The sequence below is a fragment of the Dicentrarchus labrax genome, unplaced genomic scaffold (genome assembly GCF_905237075.1).
Source record: "Dicentrarchus labrax unplaced genomic scaffold, dlabrax2021, whole genome shotgun sequence".
NCBI classification, from domain to species: domain Eukaryota; kingdom Metazoa; phylum Chordata; class Actinopteri; family Moronidae; genus Dicentrarchus; species Dicentrarchus labrax.
The window spans coordinates 2,642,718-2,658,482 of record NW_026136715.1 but is presented as its reverse complement, the minus strand read 5'-3'; the positions used below and the strand labels follow the sequence as shown (position 1 = coordinate 2,658,482).

General features: G+C 37.7%; 2 protein-coding genes across 2 annotated transcripts; one reads left to right on the top strand and one right to left on the bottom strand.

The window, feature by feature from the left end:
* The first annotated feature begins 330 nt into the window (after positions 1-330).
* hsd17b10 (hydroxysteroid (17-beta) dehydrogenase 10) lies at positions 331-4,173 on the top strand. The gene is made up of 6 exons (XM_051425769.1): positions 331-412; positions 1,506-1,669; positions 2,300-2,464; positions 2,619-2,747; positions 2,853-2,961; positions 3,672-4,173. The coding sequence occupies exons 1-6, from the start codon at positions 388-390 to the stop codon at positions 3,860-3,862; spliced, it is 783 nt and encodes a 260-aa protein (XP_051281729.1). The 5' UTR covers positions 331-387; the 3' UTR covers positions 3,863-4,173.
* A 2,950-nt stretch (positions 4,174-7,123) lies between these two features.
* LOC127377301 (galactose-specific lectin nattectin-like) lies at positions 7,124-13,661 on the bottom strand. Its single transcript, XM_051425044.1, has 8 exons — positions 13,522-13,661; positions 10,401-10,497; positions 10,239-10,304; positions 9,361-9,394; positions 8,573-8,658; positions 8,100-8,234; positions 7,636-7,744; positions 7,124-7,367 (listed from the first exon to the last, which is right to left on the bottom strand). Exons 3-8 carry the CDS (start codon positions 10,302-10,304, stop codon positions 7,303-7,305), a joined length of 495 nt encoding a protein of 164 aa, XP_051281004.1. The 5' UTR covers positions 10,401-10,497; positions 13,522-13,661; the 3' UTR covers positions 7,124-7,302.
* Positions 13,662-15,765: the final 2,104 nt, after the last annotated feature.

Genomic DNA, 15,765 nt, shown 5'->3' with positions numbered 1-15,765 from the left:
ATGTGCCAGAAAAATAAAGATAAGTGTTTATCCCACACTGGGGAAGTTCACTTGTTGAGAAATACACATTAAATAACAAAATAAAATAGTAAAAAATACAAGATATAATGAAAAACATTGTATAAGAGTGTCACACAAACACTTTTTTATTTACTATTTTGTTTATTTATTGTTTATTTGTAAATTGTAAAACTATAAGATTATTTTTTACAGACTGACTTTCTATTTAAAAATAAATAAAATAAATAAAATAAATAAAGTCGCGATGCACACTCCGTCCAGCCGGCGGCGGATGTGTGCGAGCACCGAAAATAAACCCACGAAGAAGAACCGGTCAAATACACGTGCTGTGCTGCGACGTCACTGCCGTTAGTCCCGGGAACCAATATGGCGAACATCAGATGCGTCAAGGTGAGAAACAGAAACAGAGAAACAGATAAAGATAAAGATAAAGAGATATAAACAGAGAGATAAAGATAAAGAGACAAACAGAGGAACGTCGTTGAACCGGAGTAGAGTTTGTTCCCGCTGTGCTTTGTTGTTCCCGCGGAGCTGAGCAGAAGTTTGAGGGAACAGATGTTAGGGAACATGTTGTTGGATGAATGAGTCCACTCTGCGCATTGGACGGAAGCTCAAAAGGTTCAGAGCCAGCACTAAGATCAATAGAGATGATTGGGAGCTGCTATAATCTGCTAATCTGCCTTCAGCTGTAAAGAGCCTGAAAACTATTTTATTGATCAGCTGCTTGATATCAGCAACAGACTCCGGATCATTATTATTATTATTGTTGTTATTATTGTTATAATAATAATAATTATTATTATTATAATTATTGTTATTATTATAATTATTATTATTATTGTTATTATTATTATTATTATTATTATCATTATTATTATTATTATCATTATTATTTTTATTATTGTTATTATTATCATTATTATTGTTATTATTATTATTGTTGTTATTATAATTATTGTTATTATAATTATAATTATTATTATTATTATTATTGTTGTTATTATTATTATTGTTATTATAATTATTATTGTTAGTATAATTATTATTGTTATTATTATTGTTATATTTATTATTATTGTTATTATTATTGTTATTGTTATTATTATTGTTATTATTATTATTATTATTGTTATAATTATTATTATTATTATTATTATTATTATTATTATTATTATTATTATGTTATATTTATTACAATTATTATTATTATTGTTATTATAATTATTATTGTTAGTATAATTATTATTGTTATTATATTATTGTTATATTTATTACAATTATTATTATTATTGTTATTGTTATTATTATTGTTATTATTATTATTATTGTTATTATTATTATTATTATTATTATTATTATTATTATTGTTATATTTATTATTATCATTAGGAAGTTTGAGCCGATGCAGCAGACAAATGATAAAAATGTCCCCGTGTGTGTGTGTGTGTGTGTGTGTGTGTGTGTGTGTGTGTGTGTGTGTGTGGGTATGGTTGGCCTGGTGACGGGCGGTGCGTCTGGTCTGGGCCGGGCCACGGTGGAGCGTCTGGTGCAGCACGGAGCGTCTGCTGTGATCCTGGACCTGCCTTCTTCTGATGGACCGGCTCTGGCAGCCAGTCTCGGGGACCGCTGTGCCTTCGCTCCTGCAGACGTGAGTCCGAAACTCAGCAGATACAGTACAGATCTGGACTCATTGTTGGTTCTGGAAACTGAAAGCCGCCTCTGAATGTTGGGTTTTTACTTTGGGGGGACAGAAAACAGACCTGAGGATGTTCTTTATCAACCAACAGCGGCATTTAAATCAGTTCTTCGACAGACAGGAAACCGGTGCAGAGACCTCAGAACTGGAGTGATGCGATCCACTTTTAAAGAGTGTGTACCAGCTGTAACTGGAGGTGTAGTACACTAGAGGGCGCTCTCACATCACCCAGCACGACCACGAGTGTGTTAGAAGTTCTAAGTTTCCCTACCGGCATGCAAAATAAACCAAACAAAGTCTTCTTCATTGTATCTTTTGGTGCATTTACACACGTATCCACGGTTACGGTCCAACGCTGACATCCACCAAACTCCAGATAGAAGTAATAAAATAATTCTGCTGCTTCTGTCCTGATCTGTGTCGGAGTTTGTATCTGAACTATTGTAATGAATGTGAGGATGCTCGTCGTCAGAGAGAGAGAGAGATTATAAGATGACCGGAGCCGACGTCTGACCGATCAGGAGGTATTATGTAGTGTTTCTGTGGATGGTCCTGTTTATCTTAGGGTTTGTCGTTTCCTAGGTGACGTCGGAGGCAGACGTGCAGTCGGCGGTGTCCCTAGCGAGGGAGAGGTTCGGGAAGCTGGACCTGGCGGTTAATTGTGCCGGCATCGCTGTCGCCGTTAAAACCTACAACTTCAAGAAGGACGTCCCTCACAACCTGGAGGACTTCCAGCGAGTTATCAACGTAAGGTGGACGGACGCGTACGGTAGAACAAAACAAACGCCGGACGCAGCTGCAGTGACTCTTCTCTCTCTCTGTGTGTGTGTGTGTGTGTGTGTGTGTGTGTGTGTGTGTGTGTGTGTGTGTGTGTGTGTGTGTGTGTGTGTGTCTCCTGCAGGTGAACATCGCGGGAACCTTCAACGTGATCCGCCTCGCCGTGGGCGAGATGGGGAAGAACGAGCCCGACGCAGACGGACACAGAGGCTGCATCATCAACACGGCCAGCGTGGCGGCCTTTGACGGACAGGTGACTGAAAACGCTCTCAGACGTTAAAGAAACGATTAAGTTGTCGCACTGTTTGTTTGTTTGTTTGTTTGTTTGTTTGTTTATTTATTTATTTGTCCTCTTCAGGTCGGCCAAGCAGCGTATTCAGCTTCTAAAGGAGGCATCGTTGGAATGACCCTCCCCATCGCACGAGATCTGGCGCCCATGGGCATCCGGGTCATCACCATAGCACCCGGTTAGTGGACGTACTTGACACGCAGGGTTGCCATGGCGACGGGAAAGCGCTTGGATTTAGCCATAATGTCTAAAGAGTTTGAGCTTTGTGCGCTCCATATTCTCAAAATTCACCTGCGTTACCATTTTTTTTTTTTTTTTTTAGCAGTGTAAAGATACGAGTCGGATATACGTCACCTGGTGAAACGCCACAGCTTGCAAACTGAATCCACTGTCTTATCTTTCAGTCTCCTCACAGGCTGCAAACACACAGCGATTAGCACTCTTTAAGTGTTCCTCGCTCAAATATGCAGCTGGTTGTTGAGTTAGTCTGCGTTATTGTTTAGATATTAGTCTTTTTTCAGCATATATGACACATTTTCTATCATAAAAACCTTTTTTTTAAACAATATTTTGTGAAAAAGTCTCAAACTGTTACTGAATATTTAGTAGATATTGATCAGAATAAAGCAATAAAGTTCTGAAAAATGTTTCTACTTTGTATATTTAATGAGAAACTGACTCATTTCCATCATTTATTGATTAAAATAATAGTCATAATACAAAAACAGTAGAATTTTCTTAAACTAGCACACATTTTTTATATTTAAAGCCAAATTTCCAAAGACTGTACGTATATATTTTGACGATATCTTTTAAATGGATTTTAAATGCAGTATTTTGATCTGATCTGATCCTGGAGTCTAAATGAGTTCCTCCTTCCTCCTCCAGGTCTGTTCTCCACTCCGCTCCTGGCCGGTCTCCCCGAGAAGGTGCGCTCCTTTCTCGCCCGCCAGGTGCCCTTCCCCTCGCGCCTGGGAGACCCCGCTGAGTTTGCCCACCTGGTGACATCCCTGGCTGAGAACCCCATGATCAACGGAGAGGTCATCAGACTGGACGGAGCCATTCGCATGCAGCCCTGAGACTGTGTGTGTGTGTGTGTGTGTGTGTGTGTGTGTGAGTGAGTGAGAGACGTTGATCATCAAATTAAGAGAAAATGTTTGTGTGTGTGGCTGTCTGGTCTAATTATGTTGTAGAAAGCTGCATACAGTAAATATTCACTGTTATTGATCACAAACATCAGTTTTGTGTGTGTGTGTGTGTGTGTGTGTGTGTGTGTGTGTGTGTGTGTGTGTGAGAGAGAGAACATTCAGAGCATTGCAGTACTGTATGGACTCTACTTTGGTTGTTTTGTAAACTAATCCAGGCTCTAATAAAGCTCACGTATGTTTGATTCTCTCCTCCAATGGTGTTTTTTTCTTCTGTTATGTGAATGTAGAAATATTCAGTCTCAGTGATGGCGGCGTGCGTCGCTTCCTTTTTGATTCAACCAACAAACACACATTTATATTACCTTCATGTTGGGACTTTTGGGTCAGTTTTGGGGGCTGATGGAGCAGCGACACACTGACTCAGTTGAGCTTCATGTTGAATACGTGGGGTTGAAGTAAGAGTGATACTGGAACGGTGGTTTCCTTTGTGTCCTCCGCAGAAGTGTAAGGAATAAATTAAACTACGTTTGTGGATAAAATCTTTTGGACAGAAAATGTGGAAATGTTGAAATCTCTGATGGAAAGTAAGAACATTTACTGAAGAACTATCTCAGGTACTTTGTAATGTTACTAGTTAGTTTGCAGATTCAGATTATAGAAAATAAATGATGTATTATTGGAGGTTTATATCTTTATTGATCCTTGGGGGAGGAAATGCACAAATTACCCATCGTTATATAAATTAAACATTAAAGTGAGTTGTATTACTGATTCTTTAAAGGTAGTATTTATGTTACAGCTGGTGGAGGTGGAGAACATTTAAACTACTATAAATACTGTCGGACAGTTTAATCTATAGCAAAGTATCATATTTTATAAATCGATCTCATGTTTTCTTTGGTAAAATCTCAATCTGTAGTAACTAGTAACCCGATCTGATAAATGGAGTAAATTTACCTCTGAACTGTAGAAATATAAGGTAGCATTTAAATAAAATGACCTCCCTAAAGAAGGAAGAAGTGATTATTTATCTGCTTTACATCGACATTAATTCAATTTAAATGCTGCAGAGAAGTTCAGTTGTCCTGGACAACATTTGATCTTTTACTGGGTAACTTTATATTTAACTAAAATCTTACAACTAGTTAGCTTTCTTTCCCACCTTTCTCTGCCTCTGATTGGTTAGTTTGTCGGGGTGAGCCAATCAGAAGCTGAGTCGGGCGGGTTATTACTTCGAGGGGAGTAAAAAAAATTAACCTTCAAACTTCTTCAACTTTGAAAATAACTGAACTCTAACTTTAGTGTCAGACTGAAGCTGCGACCTCCCGGAAGGAGAAAACATCCCGCTGCACCTTGGTTGAGACAGGTGGCGGAAAATGCAGAGAAAATGGCGACCGGGGCAGTTAATCAGTTTCTGTTCCATCCATCAGAGAGTTGGACAGGTAAGGGAACTCTTAGAAGCAGATGTTGTGGAGGTAAACTACATTTTTCTTCCTAATTATCTGCATTCCTCAACACCTTGTGGATGGCTAGCTTCATAAATCCGGCTGACGGTGGATAAAAGACGCTCTACAGGCGAGTAAGGCCTGTGTTTAGTTACAGTAAAGAGAATCTCTGTCTTAGCTAACATTCATTTCGTAAACTGATTGCTGCGGATATTTTTTCACCCAACGAGAACCTTTAATTATTTGCTTCTCATGGCTGATAAGATCAGTGATAATTTAATAACGTGCAGTTTATGAACTGATGGAAGAAAGGATAAGATGAAGGGAGCAGATTTAATGATTTAATATTCTGGAGTTCAAATATAATCACTGTCACTATTATTAAAGGAACATTATGTGATATATTTACTGTATTAAATCTATGAAATGAGATTAAGTTAAATGGAAATACTGTTTTCTTGTATATTCTCATGTTAGAGACGTAGTGAAACACGGGTAAATGTTGGAGATGCATTTGAAAGATGGAGATGGTTTCCAGACTGATTTTGACGTCGAGTTTATTTTCTCCTGAACAGGTGAGAACTTCAGTTTATTAACACTTTCATGCGAATGCTCTTTATTCAGACTAAATAAAGTGCGTCGGCGTGTGTGGATGTTTTTTTTTGCTGATTTGTGTACACGAATTAAACCAAGCGAGGACACAACTAGGAGAGTATTTAAACAATCAAATCTCTGACTACTTGTTATGTGATATACACAGTACAATACACTCAGAGAAAATCGTCTAAAGGGAGCAACAGCCTTGGAAACTCTCGGTTGCCAGATATGAAACTAATGTCTGCATCAACACAGCATGCTGCATCCATGGCAGTTATTTTTTTGGCCTTTTATTGCCTTTATTTGATAGATACAGCTGAAGATAGACAGGAAAGGAGAGTTGAGAGACGGGATGACACGCAGCAGGGGGCTGCAGGTCGGATTCGAACCCTGGACTCAGCCTCGGTACATGGGTCGCCAGCTCTACCTACTGGGCTAACCGGGCGCCCAATATGTGATGTTTTTGTATTAATACTACCGCTGCATTACTGTTGTATTTTACTGCTGTATTAAGGTTGACCTAAATTTTAATGCACTCTGTATGGTGCTGGGTAGTTTTGGCCTTGGTGCCCTACTTTTTGGCCGCAGTGCCCCAATACATCTTTATTTATCATTTTGCACTAAAAATAACTTAATTCAAAGCCTGACCTTTCATGATGATATCAATTAGATACTTATTAAAACGCTCTTCACCTGTAGTGTCTTGATAAATGTAGAGAATTTTTACAATAGATATCTTTTACAGGATATTTGTTACTCATATGCTGAGCCAGACATCTCCACAACAAACCTTCCACCTTTATTTCTATATATTTCTGACGGTTTTTACATTGTGGTTCATATCCTGATTTATAGAACATTTTATTTTATTTTCTGTTTTATGAAGCGATAAAAATCCCCTCTATTAAAACCTTATGACTATGTCAACAAAATGAAACAAGAATATTAAACCTTCTATTTCAATGCTCGGATTTCTATTCTGTTAAAAAAAATAGCCCATTTACATAGAAAATGCCTCATTTATGTTTAATTTCAATTAAACATCAAACTGAGCCAAAGGGTCATGTTTCATTCCCACTTTGCGTCCCTTCGATTGTAAATTAAGATTACTACATTAATCTTAATTCAAGGAATCAAACTGAGACAAAAGAATGCTTACATTTTTAAATATATTTTTGATTGGCTGATTCATTACATCATGTTTAAAAGGTAAAATAAGTAAAACAGAAGAAAATAGCTTTATGGGACCTTTTGGACAATTTAAACTGTCAGTACAGCTAACACTGATTGTTATTAGGGCCTGACATTGAAGAGGAAGTTGTCGTTGTATCACAGGTCCTTGGCACAGACAAAATGTTTTCCGTGTTGACACTGGCTGTCGTTCCAGTAGTTTCCTGCAGGAAGAGGTTGAAGCATTAAGCACTAAAACCATTATAAGTTACGGGCTTTTGACTTGTCTAATGGATAAGATTGAATTTAAGCCTCCTAAGAAATTCTCTAATGCTTATTATCCAGACAAACCTTAAGAAGACTATGAATACACCTTCTGATTTATCTAAAGATGCAACACTCCTCATGTGTTGCAGCACACACTATTGTTCAAAACAGCAATAAAAAAATAACATCACGTCCATTCAACCATCCAAGTAATAATGTTTGTACCTCCCCAGTTCATCTCTGCACAGTGTTCAATATTGTAATTGTTGGGCTCCCCGATACTCCAGCGCTGATAGTCAAACTTTGAGCCATCACTCCACATCCATTTTCCCTCCTGGAAGAGGAAATGTAATGTAATACAATATAACACAATAACTAAATAACACGTGACAATATCCTGCAGTCGAATACAACAATGCAGCAACCAACTGCCTCAGAAATGACTTCCAAACTGGTGATGTTGTTCTTTAATTAAGTGATGATAATGGTTGAATGTACCTGTCTGACTCACTGGCTTTCATTGAGGTGAGAAGAGGCCAGAGTGAAATATGAAGCAAAATGATTTTATTGTTTTAATCAACGGCTAATTAAGTTGTTAAGATACAGTTTGTACAGCCACCGGTTACTCCTCATTGAGTCTATTAGCACAGGGGTGGTTGCATCAGATGCTGTGTTTTTGTGCATCTTACCTGGACTCCATCATGGGCTCCAATCCAGGTGTGCAAGTGTTGGCTAGTCACTTGCACAATCAGGTTTCTGAGGAAGACATTTTCGTCAGCGCTGTGAATGGAGGCCAGATTCCCACCTGCAGAAATGCAGGTATGCTAACGGGAGACAGAGGAGGAGAGAAATCGAGGTATAACATTGAGATGGAGATGGTGAGAAAGAAAGAAAAGAAAGAGATAGAGTTTCAGAAGGAGAGAGAAGTTGAGCAAGAGAGGGATGAAAACGGTCTCAGTGTCAAACACATCTTCATCTAATTTAGCAGGCTAGCATTTTGTGTTAGACTGATAGGACCCCAATCATGTCTTTTATCGTGCATCTTTTGATGTGTTTGAGCATCTAATGGAACCATAATGAAACTAATCTACACACAGTCTGTTTTAGTGATAAGTTACTTCATCAGAATTACAGTAATAATACGTTTTTGTTCCACACGTACCTCTGCATCAATCCACGTCTTTGGACTGTGGAAGAAAATGAAACAGCGAGAGCCAAACTGAGTCCAACCTGGAGGACAGCTAGAAACTGCAACACAATCATCATGTTAGAAAGACATTACGCCCACACATATTCTAGTCTGCCGTCAAATAGGGCTGCATCATTATTTTGACTGATATTGTGATTACAATATGACTCACAGTTGGTGGGAATGATGAACTTTAATTTGGGGTGTCTTTACCAAACAAATACGTTTTATTACAGCTGAAGAACAAGATTTGTGGTCCAGGGAATCTCTGGAGAGCCACAATACTTCATTATAATACAACTGTATTTGGCACACATTTGTATATTGCACACTCAGCATGCCACTGTAATCCAATAGGTTGAATTCATCGAATGTAATCTGCAGGAAAGATCTACAGATGACTAAACTGAACACGAAAAAGAATACAGTTCATTCAGGTAACATTGGTAAAAGACATAGAGAACACTTTTAAATGGAGGAACTCCCTCCAGACAGCCAAAAGATCAAAAAAGATTACAAAGCGTTTGTTAGGCTCTTATGAAACAGTAAAGAACAGCTTGGACGCAGGCAGTAATAAAGCAGAGCTATTCACTTGTATTGTCTAGGAAAATGCAAGTATATGATCAGGAGTAGGTATCAGCAGATATTGAATATTAAATGGGCATCGGGGCCAAAATACGTACCAAATTTCTGGTATTGTGAAATCTGTTGTGCTATGGCATTTGCATTTATGTAAAATAATTAAATTCAAAGTTACTGACCTTCCTTGTTAGTGTCGTCATCAGTGGTCGACATCTGAAAACACAAACAAGACCTGTAATCGGGTTTCCAGTTTTATCAATTTGCATCTTTCAGCATTTACCTCAGCAGTTCCAGTTATTTGTAGAGTATGTAGTAGACAATAGACTAAATAAAACATTACTTTATGTGTAGTCCACGCTCTATGAGAAGGAGTAGGTGCTGTGAAAGCAATTTCCCAAAAGAGGGAAACTTTTCAGGGGTGGAATAACTAATTAGAACTACACATGTTCCTGTAGATAAATCCTTTTTCTCAAGCCTGTAATTTTACTCTTACTTCAGTCAGGATTATACTATGTAATCTAATGAAAGTCATAATTTGGTACTGAGTAGGCAACCTGCCCCTGTCCAGTGGCTCCCTGTGGCTTTGACAAAAAATTATTACATTCCCTTGTTTTACAATTCTCCAATTGTATATTTGTGTAGCTATTACAGCTAATGTGTAGTTATTACACGCCTTACAAAAAAGGATAAATCTTGGAGAAAAATAAATGATTTAATAGTGCATCGACAGACTCATTTGCTTTCACCACCAACGCTGCTGGTTTACTGGTGTGTTTGATCTTCGTCGAGAAAAAATATCCAGACAGATTTTTATTTATCTTTTTTTTTTTTTGTCTTTTCTGATGATAAAGGTTTTTGACCCCTGGAGTAGGCTGCTATTTGACTTATATCTAAAGATTTCATCTACATTTCTTTAGCCAATTGCCCGAGACACAAGAGGCAGAAGAGCTGCCCTCTGCTCTCGTTAACCGGTTGGGCTGTTCAGACAGTTCTGCCCAATTGTCTGTTTGTTTTTTCTGCTCGCCGCACAGAGAAATATGCTTTTTGTTTTACTTACAGTTCCTACAATGAACAGTCCACTGGTCAAACAGAGAAAGAAAGCCAAGTTAAAACCTGATGCCATCTGTGGAGGGACATAAAGAATAATTAATGTATTACCTAGAACAAAAGATTAGAACTAGTAGAAGTTTAAATTTCTGTTTAATAGGAATTAAATTACCTTTCACTGAAGTGACGACGGGCAGAGAAGATGAGATAACTGCTTTCAGGGAGGAAAACCAGTCAGGGTTTATATATCTTGTCAGGATCCTTTGGTTCTGAAATGTGAAACATCATCTGCGTAAAAAAAATACCTCTGGGCCTCCCCACATGCAACAAAAGGAAATAAAAGCAATAAACATCCTTGAGTCTTTGTTGAAACTGTATAAGGTAATTATCTGCATTCTTCTTCATTTGATCTAATCAGACCACTGAACATTTTTCGTTGTTGCGAGTTCAGATGCTGTGTGTGTTGTAGTTGATGTAGCACCTAAAAGCAACGAGTTGTACTGAATGCACCAAGGTTATTATAGTTAACTTAAACTAGGTTTGAACAAAACATTTTGATTGGCTGAAATAAAAATAGAAATTATATTGTGTACTTTGGATAAAATATATATAAATGTAGTAGTTAGACACAACAAAATAATAAATCCCATGTGCTTCACCTTACACTCCTTTTTTATTATTTAACATTTGAACATTACAAGAAATGACTGGCTTTTTTCACTAGTAGATTGTTTTCTTATTATTCACCACTTTAATCTGTCCACCTGCCATTTCCTTCACTTTTCCAACCTTCCCCATTTTTAACAATTGAATCAGTTTAAATATTGTCAACCCTAATCAGTCACCAGGACTTCTAAAACAGGATGAGGATGCTATAACCCAGTAAGGTGGAAAGTTTGTATGCCGGGACAATAGATTGTATGAAACTGTGTGGAGATTTAGTGAACTGGCTTAAGTGACACCCAGCAGTGTGGATGCATGACTATGTGTGTGTGTGTGTGTGTGTGTGTGTGTGTGTGTGTAGTGTGGGTCACTGGTCGAGTCACAGGTCTTAATTTAACGTCCAGTTGGTTTCCTGTTCTGATCTCTGTGGGTGCGTGTTTGCAAAACTGGACCAACAATGATAAAAAAAAACAAGCCAAAATAAAAGAAAAAAAAATGTATTAGTTTTTTTTTTTGTCAACACAAGCAGGAGGTTAATATTTATTAAGACTGGGTTTCAGCGCCGTGCACAGACATTTTGAAGGGCTCTTGCTCTGAGATGAAAATAATAACCCATACCAAACACTGCGCCTAAGATTTCCACTTACTTTTAATGTGGCGTAGTTTAGGGAATTTACTGTGGGTTGGAACTTCTCATCAGGGTCTCGTGGAATAACTAAATACAACTACTCAGGATACTGTAGCTGTCATGTTTTCCAAGGCTGTAATTTTACTAAAGTTTGTATTTGACTGTAATTGTATTAGCTTCTTTTAAAATCATAATTCACTACTGAGTAGGCCTACAATTTGATTTATATCCAAATAATTCATTTATTTAATCTTTTTTAGCCAATTGCCAGACACACACAAGTGGCAGAAGTCCAAGGAAATTAAGAATAATTAATCTATTATCCAGAACAGGAATACATAATAGATTCAAATTAGACTTTAAATTAATAGTAATGAAATTGCCTTTGCTGAAGTGATGACGTGACGTGAAGTGATGTGAAGATGAGATAACAGCTTTCATGGAGGAAAAAACCAGTCAGGGGTTTTGTATCTCATTATAATCCATCTGATGAAAGAAGAGAATCCTTGTATCAGAGAACTTGGGACCTCCCCACATGCAACAGAAGGAAGTAAAAGAAATACACTACATCCTTGAATCTTTGTTGATGCGGCTGTATGAGTTCAATTTCTGCATTCTTTTTCTTGTTTTGTTTGCATTCTTTCTTGCAAGTTTAGATGCCATGAGTGTTTTTCAGTAGTAGCTTTGTCTTTGCCAAACAACAGAACAAAAAAACAACCAAATGTGCAACGACTAGTTAACTCTAGGCTTTATTTAAATAAAAAATAAAAATGTAAATCTCTTCCTCTCTGTCAATTTGTCTTTCCAAAGTTTATTAAATGACGATGTGAAATCAATACGAGGAAACTTGTTGCAGTTATATTTTTCTGTAAACCCCAGGCATGCTGACAGACAATGACATGACAACTTACACCAAATTGGCTTGGGGGCTACATTTGATATCTTTCAGCCAAACAACAAATAGTCTGCTGTCTTCTTATCAACCCTTTGCACGCATTTGCAGGCACCTTTGACCTTTGTTATTATTTTGGACCAAAAGACACAAAATAGAATTGGGTCTTTGTTTCAATATATGAAGCAGTAGGTTCAATAAATTGATATGAAACAACTACAAAAAATAATAAGAGTTCCAATCAGGGTTTTTGAGGCCCATCACTGATCGCTATTTTAAGCCTTATGTTTATATTGTAGCCTTATTTATTTAACCATTATTAACAACATTGTATTTAAGTATTTAAGTATTAAAGTTAATTAAGAAATGATGAATTGACAACAGTTTATTTATTGGCAGGCAACATATTCCCCTCTCTCTCTTAGAGACACAACTTAAACCAGAGCAGCCTACGCTGGTTATTGGGAGCAGCTCCAGCTCCACCAATCAAACTAATTGGAGTAAATATATAATATAGTATAGGCCGATCATGATCAGTGACCAATCAACAACCTTAAAAACATTAATGGTAGGATTACATTACATTTTTGACATAATGTCGCGGGCCGGAGCGATGGGGCTGGTGGGCCAGAAATGTTCTTATACCTACACAAACAAATCCACAAAACCTCAGAACAGATGCTAAAAGTAATGGAAAATCTCGTGCCCCTCCTGTACGGTTTAGGGATATACACACATGCTCTGCTGTGAAACACAGAGAGATATGTTGGATATTTTACAAGCATGGATCAGGTAAAGCAAGAGTGAATACCAGCAGCATGCATCCATGGCACTGGTCCTGCCCTGTCATTGATTTAGTATTTACGTGTAAATGTGCAGAAAGAAGGAAGCTGTTACTGTTATGTACTGCTGACCAACAAGCCATTTATAGTTATATAATAAGATGAGAAAATGTTATATTTATATCACAAAGGCACGAATTCTAATTAATGTTCATACCATAAAGCAAATAGAGATGGAGAAGATATGGTTTTATACTTTTACACCAGGGTTGCACATGTTCCCTCCATTAGTAACTTTTGTTTGATGAATTAAGGTGTTGGACTTTACCTTTCAGTGCTCTCCTGTGTCCTCTTAAATTACCAGGATACAGGTTGGTTTGTGACAAAAGCTGAAGCATTTTCCTTGTGAAGGCTGTTGTGTAAAAAAGCAGTCATGTGCACTGGACATCAAACCTGTTATATGTAAGAAAAGTGATAATGTAATAAACCAAATGCTTGTTTAAGCAGCCAAGAAGAAGATAAGGACGAAATCTGATGCTGAGTGCTTTCCCCAAACCTTGCATACACATGGGAACTTCCGCCTTTTTGAACAAATAAAATATGCAGACTTTAGTTCCTTGTTATCGGTGGGACAGTCTTGGAATTTTGGACTCTGCTTATGTTGCTGCATTGTTTTTCATATTTTCATCCAGAAATGATAAAGTAATACACATAAGTGTGTATGTGTGTTTGCTGCAGGAAGAGTTTGAGGTCAGGTTTGTGTGTGTGTGTGTGTGTGTGTGTGTGTGTTTATATTCAATGCTCAATTCTAGTACCAAACTTATCTAACTGGTTAAGTAACTAAAAGTGAAAGATAGTGTGTTGGAGTTGTGTGGGTGAGTTTAATGTGGTGTACACATTGTCTAAATATTTAACCATGACTTTTAACATCTTTGGGCTACATTTGAAAGCTACACTTTCTTTACTCCCAACACAACAAACTCTTACTGGCTGTCATTGTTACGCTCAAGTTTTCACTGAAGACTTCTCACCTCACTTCTCTCTTCACTTCTTGAGAGAGACTTGGCTTGACACACAGCGGATTGAGCTAAAGGAACAGAAAACATTTAATTTCTCTGCAGGGTCGTGTTGTGAGACTCCTAAATAACAATCTGAGTTGGCACTGGCAAAAACAGGCAGTTTTCGTGGATGGTATGCAATTGCCCATAAGGATTACATTGTAGCCGGCCCTCTCCCTCACTACGGGGCCAAATTCAAAACTTGTTGTCCCTATGTGTCACTTTAACACAAAAAACATGGGTAAATAAGATCCAGGTTGATTAACAGCATTGTATATTAAGTATTAAGAGTAATCAATAATGAAATTGTTAATTAACAACTATTAGTTTGTTGGCATATATATATTATATTATACCTTATTTTGGTGTTTTGTTAGTGTTTACCCACAAAATACTTTGTGCACTTGCTTTTTCCCTTCTCTTTTCCCCTCCCCCATGTACACCTCTATCTCACATATACCGGCTTGCCCCACCGTGCCTCTTTCTGCTTCTGAGTATCATAGTATAGTATATGTTTGCTTGGTTCACTTTGTTTGTCAGCAGTACGTTTTATAAAGTCAAGTGTTTTATAGAGATCACCAAACTAATTAGAGCGAATATCTGCCAATAACGATTTGTGGTCGATCAATCGAAGCACCCTTAGTATGGTAGTGCTGCAGAGATACACTGGCCTACAGATCTTGTCTCCAGATGTCATGTTTGGTGCAGACCCCAAAACCCCTAGTTTTTCCCCTCACCCCTTATGAACATGTGTGGAAACCCTGATGACATTTTGTTTTGTAACTAAGTTATTTTGAGACAAGACTGGGTTTTGAAAAGCCTGCCATGCTATCCTATGTTGCTTTTTACATCGCAGTGATTTGACTGACAAAATGAGATTAAACTTGGGGGCTTTCTGATCATATGATCTGAATTGACATTTAGGAGGCATCCTCAGTGACGAGCTTCATAACCTATATCTTATTCCATTCTACCCAAGTTCTGTCTTTGAAACTGTGATACACAACTTGCAAGGTTTTGACTCTGGTTGCTTATTTATTACTCCCTTTTCAATGAGAGACAGAATTTAAAGATGCACAGGTGAATCAGCCCAGATACTTGTGCAAGTATTATTAATTCTAGATGGAAAGAAGTTAACAACCTTCATACCTGACATGCGTAAGCATTTAGGGACATGTCTTACAAACAAAAGAGGCTACAGCTACAGCTACAGTGGGCAGTCAGTTCCAGTTTAGGAAAATCTCTCCCTCTGCCTATAGGCCCCAAGCTCAAAATGCAATGTTTCCCTCCTGCTGAGGTTTCATATAAAACCATCAGGTCAGTAAAAATGGTGTTGGGAGAAACTTAAACAGATTGTCTACTTTAAATGGTGAACATGTCCATTGCTTCTCTGATGAATGATCTTTATATATATACACTTCCACCTGGTGTGCAATAAACTCTTTCATTTGCCTGCACTCACTATGATAAACACACACACACACACACACACACACACACACACACACACACAC

What these genes read in the sequence shown, in the direction of transcription:
- hsd17b10 (XM_051425769.1), top strand. Translation starts at nt 388, where the DNA reads ATGGCGAACATCAGATGCGTCAAGG. An exon ending in GTGCCTTCGCTCCTGCAGAC is followed by an intron (nt 1,670 to 2,299) that starts GTGAGTCCGAAA and finishes GTCGTTTCCTAG; the next exon opens with GTGACGTCGGAGGCAGACGT. An exon ending in TGGCGGCCTTTGACGGACAG is followed by an intron (nt 2,748 to 2,852) that starts GTGACTGAAAAC and finishes TGTCCTCTTCAG; the next exon opens with GTCGGCCAAGCAGCGTATTC.
- LOC127377301 (XM_051425044.1), bottom strand. Translation starts at nt 10,304, where the DNA reads ATGGCATCAGGTTTTAACTTGGCTTTCTTTCTCTGTTTGACCAGTGGA. An exon ending in GAGCCCATGATGGAGTCCAG is followed by an intron (nt 7,745 to 8,099) that starts GTAAGATGCACA and finishes TTCCTCTTCCAG; the next exon opens with GAGGGAAAATGGATGTGGAG. An exon ending in TGCAGAGATGAACTGGGGAG is followed by an intron (nt 7,368 to 7,635) that starts GTACAAACATTA and finishes CTCTTCCTGCAG; the next exon opens with GAAACTACTGGAACGACAGC.